The sequence below is a fragment of the Aspergillus ibericus genome (genome assembly GCF_003184845.1).
Source record: "Aspergillus ibericus CBS 121593 unplaced genomic scaffold BO80scaffold_99, whole genome shotgun sequence".
NCBI lineage: Eukaryota > Fungi > Ascomycota > Eurotiomycetes > Eurotiales > Aspergillaceae > Aspergillus > Aspergillus ibericus.
The window spans coordinates 4,712-31,656 of record NW_020292197.1 but is presented as its reverse complement, the minus strand read 5'-3'; the positions used below and the strand labels follow the sequence as shown (position 1 = coordinate 31,656).

The window sequence follows — 26,945 nt, the reverse complement described above, 5'->3', positions numbered from 1 at the left end:
CCCACCCCAACCGGCAAAAGATACCCCCACCCCCCCAGTCCCCAAAACCACGGACACACGAGCGACCACACACCCACAGGCACGGCAATGGTCCACCGCGCCACACTATCCCCCCACACCAACGGCGCGGTCTGGCGATTCTTGGCCCGATCGCCGTCTTGATCTTTCAGATCTTGGACGTGCATGGTTGTGCCGATGACGGCGGAGGTAATGGCTAGCCAGGACCAGGTGGTGATTGGGACGGGGTATGAGGGGGCGAGGGTCGCCATGCGGAGGGACCCTTTATTGTATTGGGAGAAGGCGCACGCGATCACTAGGTTTCGGATGATGGGGCCGTCGTGGTCGCCTGCGCCGAGGTCGTTGTAGATCCAGGTGAGGATGTAGAGGAGACATGTTTCTTGCCAGGGGCCGAGGAGGGTGAAGTTGAGGAGGAGGATGAGGGGGAGGGCGAGGAGGAGGAGACGCCGGGTTTGGGGGATGGTGATGAGGCCGGAGGGCAGAGGGCGCCAGGGTTTGTTGATGGTGTCTTCGAGGAGGGAGGTGGGGTGGCGTTGGTTGGCGAGGTCGAAGATCAATAGGTTGAGCCAGTTCCAGAGGAGGATCAAGGGGAGGCGGTGCAGGAGGGTCAAGGGGGGGATGGGGGTGGGGGTGAGGGGGGCGCCGCGGAGGGCGGAGAAGATTCCGAAGAGGGTGTTGGGGATGACGAAGGTGAGGAAGTCGCTTTCGGTGAAGAGGTAGAGGGTTTTGAGGAGGTGGAGGGGGTTGAGGAGCTGGATGGTGGTCAGTGTTAGGGTTGATGGTGGTGGGGATAGGCTTACTGAGGGGATGCGTTTATCGGGAATGGTGGTGGTGGTGGTGGCCACCTTTTCGGTTGATACAGTCATACTGTCTCTGGTTCGCTGGGACTGGTTAGAGGTATGGTGAACTGGACAGAGTGGATGTGCATATATATGGTACGACGGCTTCCGTTGAAGCATCTGGCGGGAATTTCTACATTTGGTAGTTGGTTGGATTGATCCTTTGACTCAAGTATATGAAAGTAGACATGATCACAGCCTCAGCACAGCCAGCCTATTCTGGAAAGTCCCGATGCTAGCGAAGATAGATGGATGGATTAGTTTATGACCCTACGCAGCTTCATCTCCTTCCGAAGTCGGAGTCGTCGCCTTGGCCTCCGCCACATGCTTCACGCTCTTCCACTCCAGCGGCAACGACGACACAAACGCAAAGAGAATCAACGCCAACGTCACCCGAAACACATCCCGCAGTCCAACCATATACGCATCCAACACGGCATCCAACGCATCCAGCTGCCCCGCCTCGGCCAACGCCGTCCGGAACGCCGTGGCCCCCGCATCCAGGATCAAACTGGGCGAGACCTGCGGAGCATTCTTGGCAATTTCCTTGGCCAGACGGTTCTCGAACACCGACTCGCCCACGGAGATGAAAACCGCTCCGCCCAGACTCTGGAAGAAGATCACCGCCGCCGATCCGATCGGGATATCGGCCTGGTCGAGGATGGTCTGGATGGCCGTCATGGGGATCTGGAATCCCGCCCCCACGCCGGCCCCCGTCAGAATCTGATAGCCGATCCACTTGCCGGTGGGGATGTCCGTCGTGTAGAGGGTGAGGAGACCTGCCCCGATGCAGAAGATGGCGGTGCTGCCGATCAAGAAGGGCGTGTAGTAGCCCACGGCACTGACGCCGGCCCCGATGGCCACGGAGAAGATGGACTGCGCGATCAGGATGGGGAGGATGTCGATGCCCGAGTGCACGGCCGAGACGTTCCGCACGCTCTGGAAGTAGATGGGGAGGTAATACATCAGGAGGTAGTAGGCCCCGCCGAAGCCGAGCGAGAAGCAGCTGAGGGAGATGGTCGTGCGCATCTTCATGATCCGCGGGGGCAGCGTGGCCTTGTCGCCGAGCCAGATCTGCGAGCCCACGAAGCAGATCAGGATCAGCCCGAAGCCGATAAACAGGCCGATGATCCGTGAGTTGTTCCAGGCGTAGGTCGTCCCCCCCCATTGTAGCGCCAGCAGGAGACAGACCACGGTGGGGAGCAGGAAGCCCACCCCGAGCAAATCGAGGTTGACGAGGCGCTGCAGGAAGGATTGTCCGGTCGGGGCCGTCTTGGGCAGATGCAGGATGACGATGATCACCGCGACGGACACCGCACCGATGGGGAGATTGATGTAGAAACACCAGCGCCAACTGGGGCCATCCGTAAACGCACCGCCCAGCAAGGGACCGACCACCGAGGCCAGACCCCAGACCAGGCCAAACAGGCCAAAGACGGTCGGGCGCTTTTTCAGCGGAACTTCCAATGGTCAGCATTCTCTCTCTCCACCCTGGAGGAGGCATTGTGCATACCAGTCAGCGATAGAATCACCAGCGCCCCCGAGAAAATCCCACCCACGCCCGTGCCCGCCACAGCCCTACCTCCGATGAGGGTCGCGCTGTTCGGCGCCACGGCACAGATCAAGGAACCCAATTCAAAGATGAAAATGGCCACCAGAAAGGACCATTTCACATCAAACAGCATGTACATGCGACCATACGCCGGCTGCAGGGCGGTACTCGTCAGAAAGTAGGCACTGCCATACCACCCGACATCGTCGACACTATGAAACTGGTCGGTAATTTTGGGAATGGCGGTTCCGATGATGGTCTGATCGAGGGCGGTGAGGAAGATGGCCAGGAAGAGGGCAAAGACGATAATGGCCAGTCGCAAGGGACTGGGATATTGGGGGTCGGGGGTGGCCGGAGTGATGGTTGGGTCGGAACTAGGGCTGGGCGAGGCGACGCCGTCGTCGTGGCTGGGGGATTTTTCCATCATGGACATGGTGACGAGAGCTCCAAAAATTTTAGTCCATCAGGAGGATATGAGGTACTGGCCCAGGTATTTCAATCTCAGGCCGATGATCGACCGGGGAGCCCCTGTCAGCATCTAGCTTTAATTCCGGGCGGCTTGTCAGCCTGTTACCTTAAATCCGTCGGCGGGAGTGTTAGGGCAAACGCGGGCCAACTGGCCTCGGGAATTGCTACATTGGGCTGCAGACACTAATTACACTAATGATGGATCACCCTTAACCCCGAGCTCCTCATCATCGCTGGCGGAACAAAATCTCCAAGTCCCCGTACCCCATCGTGAAGCTATCTTTGGCCTTGCCCTCGAATCCGATCCCATCCTCGCCTGGAGCATACTCAAAGTCGAACGTCGTGACCAGTCGGGCTAGCGTGGTGCGAACGTTCAGCAGCGCCAGCGGCTTGCCAATACATCCATAGGGGCCTACATTATCAGCATCATCCTCATTAAGTGGTATGAATCGATCAGCATACCGGCAGAAAACGGAGCAAAGGCAGTCTTCTCCCTGACCAGGTCCGGGTGCAAATACCAGCGCTCGGGGAGGAATTCGGTCGGGCGCTCATAAGCGTCGTGGCCTGAGGCAGCCCTGCATTAGCCCTATTTTTGATGAAGTTGAGGAGGCCCAGACTTACTCCGCCCCAACACGTTCTGGGGACACATCACCGTCATATTGCCCGGGATGTAGACTCCATCGATGGTGATGCCTTCCGGGGGAGTTTTGCGTTGCAGCGATGCTGCAACCGGCGGGTGGAGACGGAGGGTCTCGTTGATGATGGCGTTGAGATGGGGGAGATGGGCGATCTTCTCATGCAAGACCTCTCCGGACGGATCGGTCATGTACGGGGCGAGTTCCTCGCGGAGTCGCTGCACCTGGTCGGGATGTTGGGCCAGTTGGTAGACAACCGCGGAGAGGGTGGTGGCCGTCGTGTCGCTGCCCGCTACCACAATCAATTGCGCATCGCCTCGTAGCATCTGTCGTTGTTGCTGGGTAGGCGGCTGGCCTTTTAGCGGCGCGACCAGCGCGGACGTGATATCTGGAATCTCCACGGGCGTCTAACCGGTCAGTATGCGAAGGTAACCGATCCATAGAACCTACCTTCATTCGTTCATCCATCCGCTGCGCACAAAAGTCAATGAGCCGCCACCAATCCCTTGACACCACGGGCAAGGACATGAGCAGTCGAAAGAACCACGTGGGAAAGGCAAACCCGAGGGGCATCATCGCCTCCTTCAGCAACTGGATCGCCCAGTGGTCCTGACTAGTTTCGAGCATATTGAACGACTTGCCAAACGCGAGGTCGCCCATAAAGTCAAAGTTATACAGATTGAACCACTTGGTGACATTGACGGGTTGGCTAGCAGCTGCCTGGGCACTGAAGTGTGCCATCAATTCATTGCGGTATCCGCGTAATCGCTGCTCGTACCCGCGCAGGGCCTTGTCGCCAAACGCGACACTCCACACGCGGCGTCGCTCGTCATGAGCTTTCTTGTTGCGCAAGGTCTGCAGAGAGACCATGGGATGGGTCAGGTCGTACCAGGCGGCTTTGGTACATTTGGAGCCTGGGCCATAGATCGCATTCACGGCTTTGGGATGTGCGATCGAGAGATAGTCTGGTCGGAGCCGGACAAAGGGGCCGTGCTGATCGTGTAATGCCTGTAGCTGTCGGAATCCATCGCTGTGTCGGTAGATGAAGGGGAGGAAGAGACTGGTGATCTTACAGCCGAAAGGACCGGGGAATGCGTTGAGGGGGTGGAGGAAGAGACGGTAGAAGAACGTGGTGGCGTAGAAACCGGCGAGAAAGATGCCCTCGGTGCGGGCGGCTTGGGTTAAAGCTGTGAGAAAGTCTAGATGTGATTGGCATTGAAGGAAGACTGCTACAGACAGTAGCGTGGCGGCCAGGATCTGAATGTAGAGAGTGATTCGGAGGTGATGTTCTCCACGGTGAAAGTAGAGGCCATAGGAGAGGACCCCAGCCGCAAAGGCTGCCAAGTGAGGGGCAGACATGTTACGGTGATGTCTATAGCAGTATCTCGTGTAATGCGTCTTTATAGCTCTTATAGCCTAAGTCTTTATAACCTTTAAGGTGAGATTCCTGGATTAGTCTATCGGAAGTTGCTCGATGTGGCAATTACAGCCCCGCCTTTTTAGCCCCAAATCCTCTGCCGATGACAATAAACTGAGCCAAGCTCAGCACATTCCGAAACGCCGAGTGGTCGTGCTGCACGAATGCCTTGTCCGCCAATCCCTCGGCTGTGGCCCAATCCACAAATCCCAGCTGCTCCACATTCTCTTTGGTCACCAGCCGCTGAATCACCCGATGGAGGGGTCCGTCAGCCGCATACCGCACGGGGCCCATGTAGGGGTGCTTAGCCCGGTGGTAAATTTCCTCCGTGATGAATGGTTTCATTGCCTCCCGCAGGATATGTTTCTCGCGGAGCTTCTTTGTCTCCGGGTCGTATTTCATCTTCAGACTGGGTGGCAGGGCATTGGCATACTCGGTGACATGGTGGTCAAGGTATGGAGTGCGACTCTCGACGTGGTTTACCATGTCCACGTTGTCGCCTAGATAGCGCAGCATGATGTTGGGAAACACGGACTTGGTCCAGATGTACTGGGAGCTGTGGAGCGGATGCCACTTGGTTGCCATGTTATGATATGCCCGCCCGTTGAAGCTCTCGGCCAGTACGGTCTGGGGGTCACTGGTCGCATAGCTGTCGGTCCACGGCGCAAACGGGAGGGGCGTGTGCGTACACAGCGACGGGGGCAGCCGAGCGTTGTTCAACACCCGCTTGGTCGATGATGGTACATTCTGAGGGAGTGCGCCTAGCTGGAAAATATCCGATTTGATGCATTCCTGGCTCCAGGCCTCCTCCCGCTCGGACTCGGGCATCAGCCCTAAAGGCCACGAGGAATCCGCCTCACTCAACGCATCGGCGGCGAAGAGCGTGTATCCCGCAAAGTGCTCGTCTGCGCCTTCCCCTGTATCGCATTAGATTGGACGGAGCTTTCAAAGTAAAGGAATGGTCATACCCGTGAGCACCACCTTCAATCCCTTCGCATGGACGGCCTCGGAAAGCGCCAATTTGCCGATGCCATTCGCATCCGGGTTGGGGGCTTCACTGTGCCAGGCGGTATCCTCGAATTTGGCCGCAATCGCAGCCTCGTCTAGATGGACACAGGTCAATTCCACGCCCAGCCAGTCCGCTGTGCGCTGCGCAATGTCCGATTCATCCGCTCCGCTATCCTTATCAAATTGGACGCAGAAGCATTGCAATCGCGCAATATCCCCACTATTATCCGTGCCTACTTGGACATGCTCTTCCTTGATCAGATGGGCAGCCACCCCCGCCAATGCAGACGAGTCCAGCCCGCCACTCAGATAGATCCCTACGGGCACATCCGCGCGCAGTCGCAGTCGGACGGCTTCCAAGATGCGCTCGCGAACCCCGAGGATCATCTCCTCCTCCGATCGGGTCTCAACAATGCGCTAATACACATGGTCAGCAGTGAAATTCCCACCAAATCGATAGACACCCACCTTGTCCGGATATTCTAGATCCCAATACGGCTTCTGCTCGACGGCCCCAAACTCCCGACAGACCAGATAATGCCCGGGAAGCACCTAACCCATGAGCATCCATCCCCCACAACACCATCAATCAGTCTACTCACCTTATGCACCCCCCGAAAATAACACCGCTCATCAAACCGCCACCCATTCTCCCTCAACGTCCGCACATCCCACTCGGGCGTCCACCCATACGCCAAAAACGACTTCATCTCCGTCGCGACCAGCAACCGGCCCTGATGCACCGTATAATACAACGACTTGATGCCATATCGATCGCGCGCCGCGATAAGTAACTTTCGCTTGGCATCCCACAGCACAAGGGCGAATTCGCCGCGGAGATGCGAGAGGAAGGACACCCCGTAGTGCTGGTATAGTGCCAGGACTAGTTCGCAGTCACTGTGGCTTTGGAAGGGGTATTCCGGGGCGAATTGGGCGCGGAGACGCTCGTAGTCGTAGAGTTCGCCGTTGACGATGGCGTGGACGTCGTTGGTGGCGTGGGTGTTGTGGAAGGGTTGGGTGCCGGAGGGACTGAGGTCGATGATCGAGAGGCGGACGTGGCCGAGGCCTGTGACTTAGGTTGTTGCTCGATAGATAAGGTGTGGGGGAAGACTTACCAACTTGACCGTCCGGACTGATCCATTGCCCGCGCGCGTCGGGGCCGCGGTGCTTGATGATTTCGAGGCTGTTGTTGATTTCTTCTGGAGTGATTGGAGGAGTTGAGTGGCCATTACTCTGGGGGACAGGTGGCTGGAGGGATAGAAGAGCAGTTAGACCGCACATGGTGTACGGCGAATATCGTTAAACAATAATCACCTTAACTTGGAGAATAAAGAAACGAGCAGGAAAGAGAAGCAGTGATGGTAGAAATTTGACTGCGGCTGTTACAGCTATCTATTTATGGCGATTACAATCTACAAGACTAAGAATTTCCCCGGTCGCGTTAGACGAGTTAGTGTCTATGCATGTCCACCAACATTTCATTGCTAACAATGGTAAGAGTAAAGAAATGAATAAATATTCATTCCCGATAGATATTGGGATAACCTGGCCCCAAGGGAGGGAGTCGGTTACCCGAAGAGGCAATTCCCGGTGACAAGCCCTAAACTCTCACCTCAGACAGGCTGACCCTCTGGGAAATGTCCGAACCAACCTCGACTTGACTTGTTTCAGACGTCTGTATACTTCATGCACATGACCATGTATCAGGAATTCTCCGAATCGGGATGTCAGCCTGTCGGACTTACACATTTATCTTCCCAACCATCTCCAAGCAACGATGCATCAGGGCTAAGCAATTCAACATGTCTATGCTCGTGGCCAACACCATGTACTCGCTGGCCCACGAGGCAGCCAAACGGCCCATTCCAATTCTTATCTCCTCCATCGTCCTCGGGGGGCTTTATGTTCTCTACCTCGACTTTCTCAAAACCTACGTCAAACGACCCTCCCACTTCGTCCCCAAGTCACTCAAGACCCTCCTGCAAACCCCCACCTTCAATGCCCCATTGGTAGAGCTACGACCCGGTGAAACCTACCGGGAAGTCTTAGCTCGTGGATCCGCCTTAGTACATCCCCTATCCCACCCACAAACCATATACCCACCCCCTAACACAAGAGTATAAAATAGTACCCCAACCGCCCCTACAAAATCCAGCACTTCCCCAACGAAATCATCATCCTCCCACCCCAATGCGTCTCCGACATCCGCGACAACCCCGAAGCGACCCTCAGCTTCCAACAAGGCTCGTACGATTTCTTCCTCGGCGACTTCACCGGCATCACGGGCCACGAAAAAGCCACCGCGACACTCATCCGGCGCGATGTCGGCCGTCTCTTGGACCAGGTGTATGAGATCGTGCAGGATCGCGCCCTCACCGCGATCTTGGAGGAGATTGGCCCATGCGAGGAGTGGACGGAGATGGTCCTGTTCCCGCGCATCGTGCGCATGATTATTAAGATCTCGCAGAGGGTGTTTGTGGGGGAGAAGTTGTCTGCTGACCCGGAGTGGGTGAGTTTTATTCCCTTGGGGGTGAGGTGGGGGCTAATGGAGTATAGCTGCAAGTGATTCAGAACTGCACCGGGGGAGCCTTTTCGGCGGTGCCAAAGTTGTGGGAGATTCATTGGTTGTGGAGGCCGTTTGTGGCGTGGTCGATGCCGCAGTTGAGGGCGATTCGGAAACACAAGGCCAAGGCAGCGGAGTGAGTTGATGATGCCCTTGATATTGAGGTATATGGTAGGAGGTTACTGACCGACAGACTCATCCGCCCTATCCTCGAGGAACGGCTGGAGAATCTCAAAGATCCGAAATTCAAGCCCCCCCCCGACCTCATTCAACTCGTGATTGACGGGTCCCCCGATAATAAAGGTCGTTCGCTGGAGTATCAGGTCAGTGCGCAGATTGGCACCGGTCGAGCGGCGCTGTTCACGACCGCCGTGACGGTGTTTCATATCTTGTATGATTTGTGCATTCGGCCGGAGTATATCGAGGAGTTGAGGGAGGAGGCATTGGCGGTGGGCGAGGTGTCGATGACGAGGGCGAATGTGGCGAAATTGGCCAAGCTGGACTCGTTTATTCGGGAAGCGCAACGGTTTAATAAGTTTATGCTGGTGGGGACGATTCGCAAGGTTACGAAGCCGTTGAAGATTGCGACCGGGGATGTGTTGCCCCCTGGTACGATGTGTGGTCTGGATACGCATTTCATTCACTTTGATCAGTCGAGTTTGGAGAATCCGACGGAGTTTGATGGGCTTCGGTACGTTGTCTCCGATCATTGTCTCGATGGTGTACTGACCAGAGTCGTGGATTAGATACCACAAACTCCGCTCCCTCCCCGGCAATGAACAAAAGTTCCAAGCCGTCACTTCCGGCCCGGATCATCTGGTCTTTGGCTACGGCTCCCAGGCCTGTCCTGGGCGATTCTTTGCCATCCACGAGGCCAAGGTCGTGGTGGCGCGTATCCTGCGGAATTATGAGTTCAAGTTGAAGGATCCCCCCAAGGAGACGTCGGTGTTGAACGGGTTGGATGGGATTTTGAATAAAGTGGATCCGAGCATTCGGTTTATGTTCCGTCGACGGACCTAGGGATAGCTTTGAATGTATTATCGACTGCTTAGCAGAATAAGAATTTTTTTTTGGTATAGCGAAGAGGATGAGAGCGACAGGCTCTCGTCGTTGCAGGTCATGGATTACCGCATCGGGGAGTCTATACAGCCATGCAAAGACTAAAGGGAAGAGAGAATCCTTTGTTTCTTGCGAGCTAGATGGCCCCAGAACCGTGTCCAGGCTGAAATGTAGCTGATCCAAGGATTGATAATAACTTAATGCGCGGGGGTTGGTGGTGGGGATGAGAGTTGAGAATAAGTCACGAAACGCGACCAGATAGTCAGCGTAGTGGGCTGCTTGTAGTGGAGGTTCGAAGTGACTCTGTGTATTGAGATCTGGGCTAAGACTTTCTTCTCTCCGTTCCTCACCACCGTGGATCGCAAATACACTAGGATGGATGTCATTGTGATAGAACTCGAAGATCGACTGGATTCTTAAAAATAGAGTAAGATGGTTAGGGGCTCCATCGTCCCGAAAAGCGAAGAATTCACCCGGTTGCGGGCCTTTGGCGCGTAAGGTGAGGAAGAGGAAGATGGCTGATGTATACAGAGCGGCGGAATTATTGGGGTTGATTTGCGGCACCAGCGTGCTGATCTCGCGCACCGCGATATCCAAATGGCGGTCTGCCTCGGTATAAAAGTCCCGTGTGCAGCCCCATGTATGGGCTGTTGGCGAGGTCTGGTGTTTGTACGATATGGAACCCGGCAAAGGCCAGAAGCAGACGGAGAACAAAGTGATGGGCAAAGCCTGGGCGACAGAGCTCCTGTTGCGCGCGAGGGCTCCAGCCCGTGAGTTCTATGGAGGTCAATAAGTGGTGGAATAAAGCCATATCTGTGGCGGTGAATTGGAATTGTTGTTGTGCGAGGTCTTGAGATGGTTGATCCCGCGATGGCGGAGGTAACGTGGTCGAGGATCGAGCATGTGCGCGCGCGTAGGCGGCTTGAAATGGGAGGATGTCGACGAGATATAGGTATAGCCGCCATCCAGCCTATCCGTGGATAGGCCCATTGGACTCCCTTCGGCCGACGATCCGGAAGAATCTTGTGATGGGGAACTGAAATCGCAATCAATTGCGTGTCGAATGCAATTGCCGCAATGCGGCTTGGTTTCGTCGCACTAGACAGTTCTGTCAGTATCATTGGCTGCCAACGGAAAGGAACCAACCTTGATCCTGCGCCGCTTCCAGTTCTTACAACCAGAACGGCTCTTACGGTGGCTTTTGCGTGATAGCTTGCGCGTGTATGGGGGTGATTGATGCCATGGCAAATTTTGTTTGGGATCCCAAGAATCGTACTGGCATGAGGCTGATCTGAGATGGCTGGTGATGCTCAAAAAACTCACGTGTAGCAGGGACTAGGGATCTCAGTGGCCCTCTTGGCTGAATGTTGAATTACCATGTGGAGATCGGTTCAGGCTGCAAGCCCTAATTACGGGTCGATGGGGCGCCCAAGTTTAATCGCCTATTTACCGGCTATATCCTTCCAGTGGGTCCCCTACTTTTATCTTACTTTTTCAAATGATCAATTTCTGAATACTTTAGATATCGTAGATACCCTAGAAGGATCAGTGACATTTTGAAAGAGTTGAAGACGGCCATTTCTATCAAGTTAGATCGAGATTTTACCATATGAACCGGTGGAGTAGGATGTCTTAGTATGATCTACCTTAGAATTAAGCAAGCCAATAGGCACTAATTTATTACAGAAGCCTTGCGGATTCAATTCAATTCAATTCATATTCTTATACCTGATTAAGCCTGCTAAGTAAGATGCTAGCTATGCAGGTGCTTCACTATTTGAAGTAGAAATATAGTTTTAAACACTGTTAAATCCCTTAAACTCGTAGTAAATATATAAAATAATGTACATCATAACATAGGAAGGTTATCACTATAGCTTAATATAACTAAACTAGATATAATAAAAATAAAGTAAAGTTATATAAAAATAATTATAAATAAATGTTGTAGCTGACTAGCTAGTTATCTAGTTAACTATTTATAAATTATTATTCTCTTTATTTTTTATTTATTTTCTTATTTCTAATATGTATATTCTTTTTAGTATACGTAGCCTTCCTTATTAATTTAAATAAAATATATTTAATCCTTCTATCTAATATCTTTAATATTTATTTCTATAGTCCTAAGGCCTACGTGTTCCTGGCCTAGGTTAGAATTAGGATTAAAATTAAGTTTAACCTGACTAAACTATCTAAGTAAACTTATTTATAGTATAAATTTAGTAATGTAGTGGATTACTTATAGATCTAATATAATAGAATTATAATTAGTAATTTTATTTTTTAAAATAGACTCTTGTGTAGTAATCTTATCTAATATTTAATTATATAATTTTATAAAGTAAGAGCATACTAGAAGTATATATTTAAAGATTTAAGATTTCTTTTTATAATTATATTAGTTACTTTCTTATATTTTAATTTTATATAGAAAGTGTGCCAGACTAATCTTATATATATATATCTATATAATTATAGACATGTATATCTTAAAAATATTCTTATAAAATATTAATATTTTTTTTTTAAAAAGAATTTTAATTAATCTCTGTATTAGTACTGCTGTATATTTTATTTTTTATTATTTAATTTATTTTTTCTAGAATCTGCTACGAACGGTCTTTTTAATAATAAATATAAAATAAATTATTTATTTTTTTAGTTTAGTTTTATATTCCGCTGTTTATTTTACCTTAGAGTCTACAATCTTATTTTCTTTAATTTTTATATAGATAAGAATCTAATAGATTGTAAAATCTATATTTTATAAAATTTTAAATTTATTATAGATAATTTTTATATATAGCTGCCTAGATAGATAACTAGAAATCTTTACTATTTAAATTATAATTTAATTATCAGTGAAAATATAGACCTTATTAAAATTATATTTTAATAGGGTACTTTTTATAAGAATAAAAGTTATTTTAATATTCTTTAATTCAGCTATATATATGATTAAATCTATTTTAGTACTTAGATATACTCTCTAGACTTATCTAATATAAAAATTAATTATAAAAACTTTTATACTTTTATGGTAGTTACTGCTATCTATATATAAAATAATAGTATTAGTATAGTAAAATTAGTTATAATTAATAAGTATAGTTTTATAGAATTAGATATTACTTTAAATATATAGCTTTTAAAGGGCTAGTATGAATATATTATAGACTTTCTATATTTTTTTTTATTATAGAGTAGTAGAGGTAAGAATTATATTCTTTATCTATTTAAAGATTTTAAATAGATTTATATTTTTAAGTATGAATATCTTTTTATAATATTAATATTTTAAATCTTAAGATTAGATAATCTTTAGCCCTATCTAGATATATAAAATAATTTTTTTAATTATTTACTATATAAGTTATCTTATAGATAGTAGGTAAAGTTTAATATTAAGTATAGTTATAATTATATTTTTAAAAATTTTATTAATTAAGATAGCTGTATATCTCTAGATCTTAGTAAACTCTATTTTTATATAAGTCTATTACTTAGTAGAGATTTATTAGCTAATAGGGCTGTATTATATAGTAATTTTATATAATAATTATAAGATAACTATCATGTAATAGATCTTATATATAAAAATAACTAAAATATCTTATATAAAGTTTATAATATTTTAAAAAACTTTAAGACTTTTACTAGCTTTAATAACAGCCTTAGTCTGGTAAATATTAAATAAAAAAGTCTTATTAAACTAGATACTGAGATATTAGACTAATTCTAAAGATTAAATAGTAATTAATAGATTAATAGAGACTATAATAGATAGATAATTATAGTTTTTTTTTTATAATATTTCTAGATATTAATAACCTCTGGCAGTTTATCTAGTTTATTTAAATTAAGATTAAAAATATAAGAATTCTTAAAATAAATAAATTTAAACTTATTAAGCGCAAACTTTAATATATAATATTATAATTATATATTAATTTTAATAAAAATTTTCTTAAGTAGCTACTTATTAGTAGTATAGTTTCTAAAAATAGTTAGAGTAGCTATATTATTTACTTAGTTAAATATCTAGATCTCTCCTTCTAGATAGAATTTAGAATAGGCTTAAAAAAATATTAAATAATAGGAATAGAATTAATAAAATAAATAAATTTTATAAAATACTATTTAGTATTAGCAGTAATTTATTAATATATTCTTATATTTAGAACTAAGTAGTGTGGTTATATAAAAATATTACTTTTAAAGAATTGCGGTTTGCTATTCCGCTGCCTTTTTCGGCGGTAGATGACGCCAAAAATGGCCGCCTTTCAGCAACATCCCTCCGCCACGCTCCCGCCTCTTTCGACCACGCACCACATCACTCACCGCTCCTGCCTCAGGCTGCTATTCCGTGCGCGCTTACGTCGTTGGTTTCCTGAGGGCTCATCATTCGCTTCACCATCGCTCTCTGGACCCCTAGTAGGGGGAGGGGGGGGCTGAAAATGGCCTCCTTCAGCATCCCGCCAGCTGCGCTCTGGCCAGCACCCGGCCGCCATGGCTATAAATATCTACTTCTTAGCCATCCTTCGTCCAACACTCCTCATTTCGACTCAACCACCATTCCAGAGCTCTCCCTCCGATCATCCCTCGTGCTACCTTCTATTCAGTCGTGCACTAGAACGTCTCGAGCTCCGTGGCAGTTCCTTCGCACGACCGGCGAAATATTCTGGCCATGCATCGTCGGAGGAGGCCCATAGTCAGCAACCACGGAATCACAAGCGAATCCTCTTGCACCTCTCCCATCGATACCGACAATGATAGACCGTTCGAGCCCGACTCTGAGACGGATCTCACCGAGCCAGAGTGTTCTCCTCCAGCAGCTCGGAAGATCACTCGGAAGAAGTCAAGTCCAAGCACTGGAATACAATCGTCACAGGCAGACTCGCCGAATGTGGAAAGTGTCCACCGGGCCCGATATCAAGTCCCAGACGATGACACGGATGAGGACCTGGCCCAGGTGCCGGAGGATTACGGCCGATCTAACAACACGAAGAAGCTGAAACTTCGACTGAAAGAGCGTTGGGCTTGGTAAGCGACCAGCATATCGTTGAAAGCTTACAGCGAGTTACCATCGACTGACCGACATGCCTCATCTCAGGTTCTGCCAAGTCAAAGCGATGGAGCCGTCCGCCGATTTAAAGTGGGGGGATGCGGAAGATGCACTGCGTGAAGCGTCTCCAAATGAGGTGCATCGATTTCTGAACTGGTGTTTAAAGCTGGAGTACAGTCCCGATGGTCGCCGTCAGAAAGGCTATACAAAGGCCAGCGCCCTTGATGCAGATTGGAAGTACTTTCGAATATACTACATACGGGTTACTAAACATGAGATGAGCAAAGAGATGGGTGAGGCTGTTCGTACGGTTTGTTTCTCGATCCCCCTATCGTCTCCCAAGGATTGCTCTGACGAAAATGGACAGGGCATGAGATACTTGGTCGATAAACGTGGCCTTGACAAACAACCGCGGGCAAATGTCCCAGTGTACATTGAAGATATGGTCCCATTCAACGAGACAATCCTTTCAACTCGGGAAAAGCGATTCCACTTGGGGTTTCAGCGGATTATTCTGTGTTTGTACAACACTATTGGACTATTTACCATCAACCGGAAACACGCAATTCTTGATCTTCAGTTCAAGCATCTACAATTATCGCTCCAGCAGGATCCGCACGGAGGACCTCCGGTGACGACGATAGAATTCGAGCCCGAGTTTGTGAAAAGCGTTCTGGGCATGTCGAAGCTGTAGGTGGCACCCGGTGTCGTACACAGCTACCCATCTCATGGCTTGTCTGCTACAATTGGACTGACTGATTACTCAGCAACACGTTCACGCTACCTGAAATCGTCTACGGCGTATCACTCGTCTTCAGCCCACATGTCCTGCTTCTGACTATATTATTTTACATCCATGCGTTTGAAGCGCCTCACTTGACCTCGATGGAAGACCTCCGGCGACTGCTTATTGAGGGCGGCCGACAGGAAATGCCACTCCCCTTGAAAAAAGATATGGATAATTACTATGTCTTCCCAAAAGTCGAAGTGATCGATGGTCAGCCCTGTATTTTGTGGGAGACGCCCATGAGTGGAAGCACACTCGACGCCCAGCTCAGGACATCCAGTGAGATACACGGCTTCCTTAATCATTTTTTCTCTCACCAATTCCGGTACGGAGGAGGTGATTTACTTGACAAGAGTGGTAAGTGAACTACAAACGCCATAATTCTCCTTTATATGGCGGGCAGACTAAGATTTTTGTCCAGGTTTCGTCAGTGACGCACAACGCAATGTGATCATGAACCACGCTACTAGCAGCACGTTTATTAAGCATTATCGTCCCCGTCGACATACTGGCTTACAAGAGATCATGTGCGGCCTCAATCCTGATGAAGAGTTCTCAAAGGCTGTGACCCGGATGAGCCGTTGGATTGATCGGAGGCGACCACGATACCTGAGTGACGCTGACCGGGCATCAGTGGAGAAAGACCCAGAATTGCAATCGGCCATGCGCTGGCAATTCGAGTTAGAGACCCAGTGCGGTGACCGGCCTCATGACCCAACATTGCGGGCGATGCTGGAGGACCAGAAGCGTCAAGTCCACAATCTGCGCCGACGTCTGCAGGATAAACGGCGGAAGGAAATACGCCGTGATTTCAGTCGAAAACAGGCGGTAATTGACATTGAAAGACAACTGACGGGTGGAGCTGTCAGTGATGAGCCCGCGCGCGAGGTATTACGCAAAGAGTTTGCGATGCCATCAGAACAGATTCTTCTCGTGGAGACGTTCTTTACTTGGCCCACCACCGATTCATTGGAAGATGAGTGGACACGGCGTAATAAAGCCGTTGCAGCTGGAGTGCAATATTGCGGCTTCCAGGAGGGTGGGCCACTTAGGGGACGACCGAAGCGCTCTGCGCCGTCCGACAATGATGTAGTTCCCTCTCCGCCAGCTCGAAAGATAAAGACTGATACGCCGCCGACTACGTCGTGGGAGAAAGAACGTACCTCCGGCAAGAAACATATCCCGAATGCAGAGCAAACATTCGCATGCTTCCAATGCCCCAAAGCATACTCTGACTATAATGGAGTGAAGAGGCATTTCAGAACATCGCATTTGATGGATCGGAAATGTAACTCTTGTGATCTGTCCATCCTGCACGAGATGCACTTGCGGAGGCATGCTGGGGATGTCCATGGCCTTCGAACATGACCGTAGGGTACTACTTTTCCAATCTTGGAAGCCCTTCCGTCATTTACATTTTTATCTCTTTGAACACAACTAGTGGAGCTATGGTTGGGTCGGTGACTGTTTCATGGGAGCTTACCTTGTCGCGATCATTTAGAGCCCCGGCAACAGAATGTATTTGTTTCTCTTGTGGCCATTAGTGACGATTGAATAACTTCCGGCCCATGTCAAGGACAAATTGAAGCGTGTCCTCTCGATGGGGCGTTTGCCGTTTCCTAGCTAGAAAGCCCCGAGTTTCAAGAAAGTTGTTATGTGATTGCCAGAATCTTCGATCAAATCCTTCTGGAGTTATATGTGTTTCATAGATAGATCCGCGATTTGTGAATGTATTAATGCTGACTGTTGATCCGGTGTGCACTACATGCAGCCTTAGACTAGAGTTCTGTCCGGATTTTTTAGGCCCGAGGACTTCTGCGGAGCACCACATCCTCAGCTTACAGCAGGCCTGCCCTTGAAAAGCCCGCAAGCTTGACAGCTCAGGTTGGAATAAACCTTTTACGTGCAACGAGGCAGCTTTGATCATTATTACATGAGATCCCGACTCTACCCACTTGTGCAGTTGTCGGCGTTATTGACATTGCTCTTCTGAGCCTCAGCATTGTCGGGTACAGTATCACCCAATGTCGTCACACCAGCCCATCCCTTATCACCCTTCATCACCCTCCCTGCGCGACTTTTGCGCCGACCGGTTAATTATAAGAAAGATGGAGGTTCACCAATCTGTCTCGCGCCTTTATGGGTTTGGCTCTCACCTTCTGGCAGACCGACATCCACCATGGCTATCTGTAGGAAAGTTCGCCGGACCCGCAGCGGTACAAATCGGAGGAACACTTAAGAGGGCCCCTGCGGGAAGTACGCAGTGATGACCCACCTTTTCAGGTAATGAGACCAATCACAATCTACTTCTGGTACTTGGGAGGGCCGACTGCGGCGCAGCACATCGTAACGAATGGACATTCGCAACACTCTGCCCGCAAGCAGAGACCCGCAGGTCCTGCTTCATTGGCCGACCTGGTTTTGATTCTGATAAAACCGCGTTGGCCAGTTATGATAGAAGACTGGGCAATAGGAGGGGAAAGAAAAGACCGCAGCCCTAGCTTTGACCGCGATTCTCATTTACCAGTCCTAGCTTCGTCTGACCGCAAGCGCCACAGGTGAAAAATAGACCGACTAGTTAGGAACAAGATCGGTGGTCTTTCTGGAGGGGTTTCCTCCGTTTAATATCCAGGACGAATGCAGCAGCCATACATGCTGTAACCTTCTATGCGCAATGTCTTATGATCGTAATGGCTATAAGGTGACGTTTCTAGAAGGCTTGGGTTTTAAAGAGGTGTTCCACATGACTGTCTACATCTTATATAAATTCTAGTTTTGAATAGATCCTCACATGGCTATTTTCCTCACAAGAGGGTTTTCTCAGGAGCCATTTCATTATGGAAAGCTCTTTTTGATCTATCACTTCCGTGTCCTAGAATAGCCTATGATCTTTCACCTATCAACATAATGTCATGAGTTCCTGCTCAAAAAACACCTCATAAAGTGATCGATATATGTGGCTCAACAACACAGAAGGATTTTCTCGTAATTATAGCTACTCTAAGACGTTCTTCTCGAAGCAATGCAGCTCACAAGTATGCAAACGTCATAGGTAGAGCTACATATTTCTGAACCACTCCTAAAAACGCTCTTATGTTCTTCCGAGCGACATAGGACGGTGACGTTTATTAGGAGACTTCGGCTCGGTTTCCGCTCGATTCAGGACTCGAGAGACCAAGGATAGAAGCTGCCTGTCCTTGTTGAGTCGGCCTTCCGCTGCGAGCCTCTGCTCCTCAGGCTCAGAGATCAGGAATATGGTATTGCTGTCGTCAGCAGTGGCTGCGCGATAACATTGTGCGGGGCTGAGGCTCTGAAGGTTTTTATCATACAGCGAATAGCTCTTCCATGAATACTTCCGCGCAACTCGTTCCACCGGTGATGGATCGGAAGGATTCACTCGGAGCCGGTCGGACTGCCTCCACTCCTCTCGCTCAAAGGTCCAAAAGGATATCTCAACAAGATCTGGTAATACTGGGGTCTGCCCAGCGGGCTGATCATATTCTGGAGGACTTCGAGTACGGGGGTTATTGGTGTTGTCCCGGATAGCCGGCGCTGCAATTTCGGGATTCTCCACTATGAGCTCAGGTAGATCTGCATGATCAGAAACAGGCGATGACTTTCGAGTAGGTTCTGCAATGGGTTCCCGTATTGAGCCTGGCCCCTCATTATGCGTCTCCTTCGGTGGCTCGTTCGCGGGGATCCTCGGTGACGAGACCTGCCTTTCGTGAGCTCTAAATGGCATTTCCGAAATTGGACGCTCCTGGTTAGAAAGACCAAGCTCTTCCTCGAGCCGCTCGCGTTCTATTTCTTCTTCCAGTCGCTCCTGTTCTTCCTGGGCCCTCATCAGTTGATCAAGGTACTCGTCCAATACCTGTTGTCTGCCAGCGATGTGAACTTCGGAATATTCGTCGTCTTCCAGTTCCGTTGACTGTGTCAGTAATGGGCGATCGATCCCCACCTGGTTTTCAAAGTCATTGTTTTGATACTGGGCCTCGGGTGTTGGTATGTCTTTCAAATCCTGCTCAGGTCGAATAGTTCCAGCGGAAAGTCTCGTGCAGCGACTATGAGTATCCGTTTCTTCCGGAGTATCAGGATCATGAATGGAATGCAATGTGAACGCCATCCGCGAATCAATGCTACTTGACTCCCCTTCTGATACTGCATCAGAAAGTTCCTGGGATAAATGTTCGTGATCTGACATGACCTGATCTGAGGGGTCCGCGTTCTGCCACTCCGAATCCAAGGGCTCTTGGTCATCTATTGGGCGTGACAGCTGGGCTTTCCGCGCTCGTCGTCGTCGTGTTCGAACACCACGACCTGTTTTCACAACCCTCGACGTCTGCAGATAACGCAGAGGGCGATGTTCCCTATTTTGTCGGATCCGCTGCCGCCGTGGCTCTTCTCGTTCTTGTCGAGGGGGCGTCTCTGGCGATGCCGCTTGCGGAGCTGATTCATGATCCCCTGACAGAGCGTCCTCTTCGACGAACAATGGTGACCCGGGATGGCCTCCGGGAGACCCTTCAGCCGGGTCGTTTTCAGCAGGCCCAGGTTGTGCAGGTTTCCCGAAGAAGGCGATATAGACACAGCGGCGGACAAAAAAGCTAGTGATGGTGTCGGAGATTCCAGCATCCTCAACCTGCAAGCGGTCAAGGAAAAGCAAAGGGCCATCTTGCTTATGGGTTCGGGTTTGGGGCATCCCACAGCGAGCCCGGGGCTTCATGATACTGTCTGCAAGAGTATCATGTACTATGTCAGGCTGGTAAGATACCGCCACCGCGAAGCAGTCGACAATTCGGTTGACCAAGACATCGAACTGCCCGGCGTCGTATCGGAACTTATTGGGTTTTCTGGCTTGCAGCAGAGCCGCCCGTGCAATCTGATGGTCTGGGGAACTGTCTATTAATGTATCAATTTCCGGAGACTTGAATCCAAGCCGGCGAGCCAGTTCGGCCATCTCGTAGATCGCTCTCTCATCAGCTTTGGCACGCGCTGGCTTGGCCAGTAGGTCATCATCATTCTTCGCGTCCGGGGGCATCAAGGGATAATGTCGCATTGCATATAACCATACCTGTAAATATCCCATATCAAGACGCTCCACGTCGGTTGCACGTTGACGCCGGAAAGTGGACTCGGAAGTCTGGATCAGACACTCTTGTACCTCTTCATCTAAGGGCGGCACAAACATTGACCTCATAGTTGCCCAAACAGATTCACTTGATGGCCCAAAAAGGCGCTTCACGCATTGCGCACAACTTTCCAGATACTTGAAGTCCTCAAAAAAGGTGTACAGGGACGGAATCAGCCCGTCAAAGTCTTTCATTCGGCTCCATATAATCCTTCGTTCTTCTTCGCTAAATTCTGCAAATGCCTGGCCACTAAGGATCAGCCCACATGCCTTTTTGGCATCGGCCCGGGATTTCCCTGGTGCCAACAACTGCAAGGCGTCAACAGTATCCAGATCAATCTTCTTCATCGAAACAGGATCCGAAGCAACTAAGGAGGACCAGAAGTCTCTGACATGGTTGAGATAGTTTAGGATCTCCTACAGAGCGGTGAGAACTTGATTAGCGGGGTGGAAGGTGGGATTAGAGACCCACTTCAACGCAACCTGTAGCAATCAATCGGTGGAGCACGCTGATCCTCATCCCATGTGGCCAGAGCCCGGGAATTGGCAGTAACCGATCGAAGGCCCGCCGAACACGACGGTTTCTTTTATTGTCTAACTGATCCAAGCGATCTTGATTGCTGGATGACAGCCGGACAAACCACCGCTCCCGGAAAGCTTCGTTATCCTCACCCTCGTACTGCCGGATCTTACGATATATTTCCCCGTCGGTCGGTTTCTTTTGATTTGCATATTCCTCTACCAGAGAGGTCCTTAGTTCTTCACCAATATCTACGATGACAGTCAGCCCTTTAGAGAACGGAAAAATGAAACGTACAATACACACCGTCCTCATAGAGGTCAACCGTCCACCAACGATCGGTAGGAGGAAGCACGGTAGCTCCGGCTTGCACACGATGACGGCCATGGAGGGCCCGTAATTGCCCCACCCCAAACCCCAGTCGGGGACATTGTCGTGGGTCATTAGTCAGCAGACTTGGCTGCGGAATATTTGCCTTCCGCAACGCGTCAGCGAGGTCTTGCCGAGACACGATCGCCGGGACGTGATTGTCGACATCTAGGCGGCGACATTGGTTTTTGCGGAAGATTTCACAGAGCCGATCTACGTTTTTGGGGTCGAGCTCCCGGGGCAATGGAGGATCGAAATGGATTTGATAGATGCTAACCTTGGCTGTTCCTAGGTATTTCGAGCGCCGCTCCGTTGCCAGCCGGACCTCTTCCTCCGTAAATAGAGCCCGCTGCATTGCAGTGGTAGAAATGAAACAGGTATCAAGAGCGATAGCAGGGAAGTTGGTATTATGACGGAATGTATATATTTCTTATGCGCCGTCCACTGCGGTAATACTCCAGTAGCACTGCGGTAATACTCCAGTAGCACTGCGGTGCTACCACAGTTGCTTCAACCTGAACGCAAGCTCCCCGCAGCGCCCTCAAACTCCAGCAGCAACCCTAGCCCAGGCTAACTTAAATTGCGCCCCTCGGTCGCGTTCATTGTTTTCATTTTTGTAAATTCCACCATTCGGACTTGATAACTTCAAAGACCACTATGGGCCCCGTTGATGGCAAGCGGGCCACCCAGTTCATCGCGGATAAGGTTCCTCTGCTTGAACAACCTCCCCCTGATACTGTAGCTACGGTGCCCTCACTACCTGTGCCCAGATACAAGCCCAAAGAGACCATACCATCCAGCGTGCGTCTGGCCAAAAGGCCTACTGTTTCCTCGCCTGCGGAGCCAAGTCGTAAGATCATCCGAGGCCAACCACGAGGCTTGGCTCTTCCGGAGGCCACTAGGTTGTCGGGGAACAATGTGGGTTCCGATCTAGTTATACGGGACGAGCCTCCATGGGACACTTTCAAGAAATTTTATGAATGTGACTTGGCAGGCACTGTTGCTGTATGTGTCCGATGCTCTGGTCGCCGTGCAGTCTGGGCGATTCGCCAGTATTCCCGCAAAGACACTGACAGAATCCTCAAAACCCTCCGGTCCACGCGGCATGGAAATGTGGACTCTGTTTGGCAGTGCTTCCGCACCCCTGATTCCCTGTATACCGTCAGCAAGTTCCATCCACTCACGCTAGATCATGTCGTCGCCTGCAAAGCCTTTCCAAACCAGCAGCAGCTGGCTGCCATTCTATCTCAGGTCATATCCAGTCTCATGTTGATATATGTGACTGCTAACTGTTCCCAGTTTATTGATGGACTGTCATATCTTGTCTCCCAGAATCTCCAGCATACGTCACTGGATTGTTCCAGCATACTAATGAGCCTCGAAGGGGAGATTCAAATTGGTAACTCCATTGCTAGATCCCACCACAAAAACAATTATAACCGAAGACCTTAGCACGGATCGATTGTTGGACTGTTCGACCACCAGGAAGGGTCCAAGCAGACGATTTAGCGCCTATAGCGCGAGTAATGATGCAGCTTATGCAGAAATATGCCAAGGATGACGGGGCGGTTGGGATTGACAATCTTGATCGCTGGCAGAAGTGCCCAGCTGCTATTGAATTCCTCTCGGCGACGACGTCAGCTGGCTCGTTTGAAGACTTGAAAAAGGTTTGTTGTACCCTTATGGATTTTGAAAGCTGCTCATTGCTTTCAAGCAGCATCTTCTGTCGGAAGTCCGTTGGTCTCCTAGTGACCTAATTGGTATTGCATGGTTTGCCTTGATATCTGCACGCACCTTTTACTCGTACACACCTCCTTCGGATGCGGAAACATAGAGCACATATGTGGCTAGAGATGCTCCTGTACCTAAGAGAGGGTAAATACTTTCTACAGGGCTTCCGGATACCGGTGTCACTACTTTTACTCTTTGATTGTTTCAAGAACCCCAGTGTGAACCCACGCTAGTCCTAGCTTGGAACTAGTTGAAAGAATGATTTGCGGAGACAGAACAGTGTACTGTAATAACACGTAACATGTAAGATAGCAATCCATGGCTTGTCCATTGACATGGAAACATCTAGACCAAAAATGAGTGGCAAACTAGCGGTGATTACATACCGAATAGTCAAGAAATTACGGAACAATACTTATTGTAGGCAGCAAAGGTATATAGGCTTTACGTATCCCGGACCCTCCTTTTCCAAAGAGATTAGAAAATAAGAGAACAGTACTGTACACCTTCGAAGTATTCTCGGGGCGGTTGGTCAGAAAAAAATCCAATGCTTCTTTACTGTACAAAGCTAGCTACTTTGCTATGGCCGTAGAACTGCCAGAGTTGGGGAGACCATCACGGGGGAGAAGGGAGGGAGAACGTGACCGTTTCCGAGTCATATTAAATAGTCAATGGGTACGGACAAAGAAAGCGGATCAAAACCTGGGGGCTATCAATAATTTGCAGGAGCTCCACCCAGAGGTTGGCCATGACAATAGATCGAAAATGGTAACAGGTGAAAACGCCAGCATGGCCCAACATTGGATTAGTAACACCTGTATGAGACGCGTCTGTGTCAAGAACGGTGGTAGCCAGCCTGATTATTGTCCAAAAGCTGCGGTGCATGGACCACAGGGGGAATGCGACATATTTGGAAGATAGGCAGTTATGTCAGCCCTCTACGATGGATAATCGCTCGAGTTGGCAACTTCACCGCCATCCGCGGTAACATCCGCTCCTTTGTCCAAGAGAAGTTTGACTATTTCTTGATGGCCGTTCGCCGAGGCGGCCTGGAGAGAATTACCGTAGTAGCCGCCCTGTGCATTGATATCAGCTCCTTTTCGAATGAGTTCTCTTGCGGGTGCTACGAGCCCATTGAAGCAAGTATAGTAGAGCCTAGAACCTTGCGGAGGACCAGGGTCGCTGCTCCATCTCTTATCAGCCTGATACAAACGAGCCCATCGTTGGAATGTCGTTTCATTTTCGAGGAACGTGACTGTCGCTCGAACTATATCTTCGGAAGCCTGAGCCAACGCAGCATGGCCTGTCCAGGTTTCTGCTGCATATCTCGCCAGCGGAAAATCCCAACGAATCCCTTTGTCGCTTTCGTTGATGTCAGTAAGATAAGTTAAGCACGTCCTCGTAATAGAAATGCTGGCGGTCGTATTTCCGAAGTCATTAACTTCGAGAAGGAACTCCTTGACGGAAAAGTGGGCAAGATGTAATTCTCCATCAGTGCCGTGAACGACTGTCACTAAACCAGGGCAGTATTCCAGAAAATCAGTGTCGGAAAACAATCGACGCTTGATGTTGAACCCCTGCGACTCGTTTTCGGTCTGCGTTGCTATTACTTTTTAGCCTCAGCCAGCTTGAGAGGTCTCTTGGAGTGTACTAGGAACTGTAGGAGACGTATTGCGTCGTTTTTATGCTCTATCGGTATACTCTTGATCATACGCTGGTATGTCTCTTTTAAGTTCCGCGGTAAAGAAACGAGAGCCTCCTCTATAGCTGCCTCGTGACGACATCGAGCTAGGCTGTCCAATTGACAGAACGCCCACCTGAACCTAAGCAGAGAGTCAGCATGTCAACAGAATACTGATTGAAGCGGTATCATCTCACATCCCGTCGGCTCCGTTGCCAACCTTCTTCTGGATCTCTCCAAGGAGATTTTGAGACAAGGACTTCTCTGTAAAATCACGCCGTTGAGAAAGTTGTGCTGTAACCCACGACCGGATATCGGTGTTGACAGCATGCTTATCAAGTGGTAGGCAGTTTTGACCTCCTATTAAAGAGGGAATATGGCGAAAAAACTCGGATTCAGGTCGTCCGGTAAAAAGCAGCTGGACATGGACTAACTCTGGTCTAGAAACCACCTCCTTGATCCACTCGACAACATCATTCCTTGTTTTTCATTCATCCAATGCATCCAGAACGATATAGACCTTCCTCTCTGCCAGGAGCATCTTCAAAACAACATCCCAAAACGCCTTGGTCGTAGGTTGGTTGTTGCCATTCTGGTGTGCTTGAAACAAAGCATCAAGATAAATTGCAGAGTCAATCCTACCTTGGTAAAGTTGAAAAGCAAGTGAACGCAGCATGATTTGAGCGTTCGGAAGATCGTCGATCTTTCTTCGGTCTCAACGAGTCATCCACCACCCGGATTCGATGTCAGCCCCGAGCCGAGTGTCAGCCCAGATGTTCGGATGACTAAGGGAGACCCAAGAAACGTGGGCCACCTGTTCCTGACATGCTCCCCACGTTCCCTCGCTCGTGGCGCCTCTATCGACACATTTCTATCAACCACAATCCTGCAGCATGAGTAATACAACCAACCTGGCTCTGCTCATTGTTTTCCTGAGCCTGTCAGCAGCCCTTCTTGATTCTAGTCTGCTCTTATCACCAGAGAGTCTCACTATCTCGACTGACATATCAGACTTTCACTACAGTGCGTCCGGATACCGGTGTCACTACTTACTCTTTTTGATTGGTTCAGCAACCCTGAGATGAAACCAAGCTAATCTAAGTATAGAATGGTGTTAACCGACAATCTTGATGTATTGATTACTGTACGGTAATGACAGGTATTCTAGTCACGGACCCGGCAATCTAAGCATCCTTGCCGCAATAGATTACATAATAACAACGAGCCGTCGGTGACCCTCACCGCCGTATATCTCGAAGATATACAATATTCAATCTTACTAAATTCAGTCAGAATTGAAGCTACTTAAACATAGTAAGAAAATTTATTAAGATAGAAGACTAGTACTTACCTGTAAAGTCTTTAGTTACGGTCAGTTTGCCATGAAAAAGGTGTATACTGCAGTTTTTGATATTAAGATAAGCAGATAATAGAAAATATTTATTACTCGCTATTATACTACAGTAATTATAATAAAAAAATTTATAATTAGTTGAATATCTACATAAAGTCAATTTTTATTTTAATCATATATATTCATCTATATAATGCTGAATTGCTTTGATTTTGATTGATCGTTACATATTTGGTAGGTAGAGCGGCGGCTCGTTGTCGCGCCGCTTCGTTGTCCGATTACGTATGGTATAGCGCTGCCCGGAAATCAAACGACACCGCAGCAACGTGATGTCATGCTAGTGAAACACAGTCCCGTAATATCCGGACACATAATGTTAAGTGGCAAACTGACAAAATTTTACGCAATCACCCGGAAAGCCCTGGACAATTCTTCGTAACCAACGACAACCGTAGATAAACCCTTGCCATCCCAGGCCCTTCTTTTGCAAAGAGGTTAGAAAATATGGGAGATAGATGACATGATTTTAAAAAAAATTTGCTGCCACATAACTATGTAGGCTGCTTCCATTGCTCTGCCACCGCCGCCTTGACCACCTCTTCAGGAACTGGTAGCTTGTCCCCACGATGCCCGAGCAGCAGCTGCATGATCGGATATCCTTGCTCCTCATTCGCTGCCGCCGCCTTGACCACCTCTTCAGGAACTGGTAGCTTGTCCCCACGATGCTTGAGCAGCAGCTGCATGATCGGAT

General features: G+C 48.9%; 9 protein-coding genes across 9 annotated transcripts; 3 read left to right on the top strand and 6 right to left on the bottom strand.

The window, feature by feature from the left end:
- Positions 1-39: 39 nt before the first annotated feature.
- Positions 40-887, bottom strand: BO80DRAFT_489230 (UbiA family prenyltransferase; the record flags this gene model as incomplete). The annotated part of the gene is made up of 2 exons (XM_025723601.1): positions 40-770; positions 819-887. Coding segments are annotated over 2 exons (797 nt in total), but the record flags the coding sequence as incomplete, so codon positions are not given.
- A 105-nt stretch (positions 888-992) lies between these two features.
- Positions 993-2,871, bottom strand: BO80DRAFT_420285 (MDR family MFS transporter). The gene is made up of 2 exons (XM_025718339.1): positions 2,371-2,871; positions 993-2,317 (listed from the first exon to the last, which is right to left on the bottom strand). The coding sequence occupies exons 1-2, from the start codon at positions 2,840-2,842 to the stop codon at positions 1,128-1,130; spliced, it is 1,662 nt and encodes a 553-aa protein (XP_025569166.1). The 5' UTR covers positions 2,843-2,871; the 3' UTR covers positions 993-1,127.
- Positions 2,872-3,060: 189 nt separating this feature from the next.
- BO80DRAFT_420282 (cytochrome P450) lies at positions 3,061-4,935 on the bottom strand. The gene is made up of 4 exons (XM_025718338.1): positions 3,963-4,935; positions 3,499-3,919; positions 3,340-3,441; positions 3,061-3,289 (listed from the first exon to the last, which is right to left on the bottom strand). The coding sequence occupies exons 1-4, from the start codon at positions 4,869-4,871 to the stop codon at positions 3,105-3,107; spliced, it is 1,617 nt and encodes a 538-aa protein (XP_025569165.1). The 5' UTR covers positions 4,872-4,935; the 3' UTR covers positions 3,061-3,104.
- A 60-nt stretch (positions 4,936-4,995) lies between these two features.
- Positions 4,996-7,263, bottom strand: BO80DRAFT_420279 (asparagine synthetase B family protein; the record flags this gene model as incomplete). Its single annotated transcript, XM_025718337.1, has 5 exons — positions 7,053-7,263; positions 6,540-7,003; positions 6,406-6,489; positions 5,898-6,354; positions 4,996-5,846 (listed from the first exon to the last, which is right to left on the bottom strand). Exons 1-5 carry the CDS (start codon positions 7,216-7,218, stop codon positions 4,996-4,998), a joined length of 2,022 nt encoding a protein of 673 aa, XP_025569164.1. The 5' UTR covers positions 7,219-7,263.
- Positions 7,264-7,739: 476 nt separating this feature from the next.
- Positions 7,740-9,520, top strand: BO80DRAFT_469883 (cytochrome P450; the record flags this gene model as incomplete). Its single annotated transcript, XM_025723049.1, has 5 exons — positions 7,740-8,003; positions 8,066-8,446; positions 8,494-8,636; positions 8,694-9,191; positions 9,247-9,520. The coding sequence occupies 5 exons, from the start codon at positions 7,740-7,742 to the stop codon at positions 9,518-9,520; spliced, it is 1,560 nt and encodes a 519-aa protein (XP_025569163.1).
- Positions 9,521-10,100: 580 nt separating this feature from the next.
- BO80DRAFT_450750 (uncharacterized protein) lies at positions 10,101-10,802 on the bottom strand (the record flags this gene model as incomplete). The annotated part of the gene is made up of 3 exons (XM_025721837.1): positions 10,101-10,529; positions 10,597-10,657; positions 10,753-10,802. 3 exons carry the CDS (start codon positions 10,800-10,802, stop codon positions 10,101-10,103), a joined length of 540 nt encoding a protein of 179 aa, XP_025569162.1.
- A 3,175-nt stretch (positions 10,803-13,977) lies between these two features.
- Positions 13,978-17,163, top strand: BO80DRAFT_506578 (DUF3435 domain-containing protein). Its single transcript, XM_025724554.1, has 4 exons — positions 13,978-14,605; positions 14,676-15,317; positions 15,395-15,771; positions 15,836-17,163. The coding sequence occupies exons 1-4, from the start codon at positions 14,250-14,252 to the stop codon at positions 16,780-16,782; spliced, it is 2,322 nt and encodes a 773-aa protein (XP_025569161.1). The 5' UTR covers positions 13,978-14,249; the 3' UTR covers positions 16,783-17,163.
- A 1,125-nt stretch (positions 17,164-18,288) lies between these two features.
- BO80DRAFT_420270 (uncharacterized protein) lies at positions 18,289-21,865 on the bottom strand. The gene is made up of 3 exons (XM_025718336.1): positions 21,366-21,865; positions 21,012-21,310; positions 18,289-20,956 (listed from the first exon to the last, which is right to left on the bottom strand). The coding sequence occupies exons 1-3, from the start codon at positions 21,781-21,783 to the stop codon at positions 18,506-18,508; spliced, it is 3,168 nt and encodes a 1,055-aa protein (XP_025569160.1). The 5' UTR covers positions 21,784-21,865; the 3' UTR covers positions 18,289-18,505.
- Positions 21,866-22,080: 215 nt separating this feature from the next.
- On the top strand, positions 22,081-23,323 carry BO80DRAFT_469880 (uncharacterized protein). The gene is made up of 4 exons (XM_025723048.1): positions 22,081-22,679; positions 22,728-22,827; positions 22,881-23,095; positions 23,146-23,323. Exons 1-4 carry the CDS (start codon positions 22,086-22,088, stop codon positions 23,260-23,262), a joined length of 1,026 nt encoding a protein of 341 aa, XP_025569159.1. The 5' UTR covers positions 22,081-22,085; the 3' UTR covers positions 23,263-23,323.
- Positions 23,324-26,945: the final 3,622 nt, after the last annotated feature.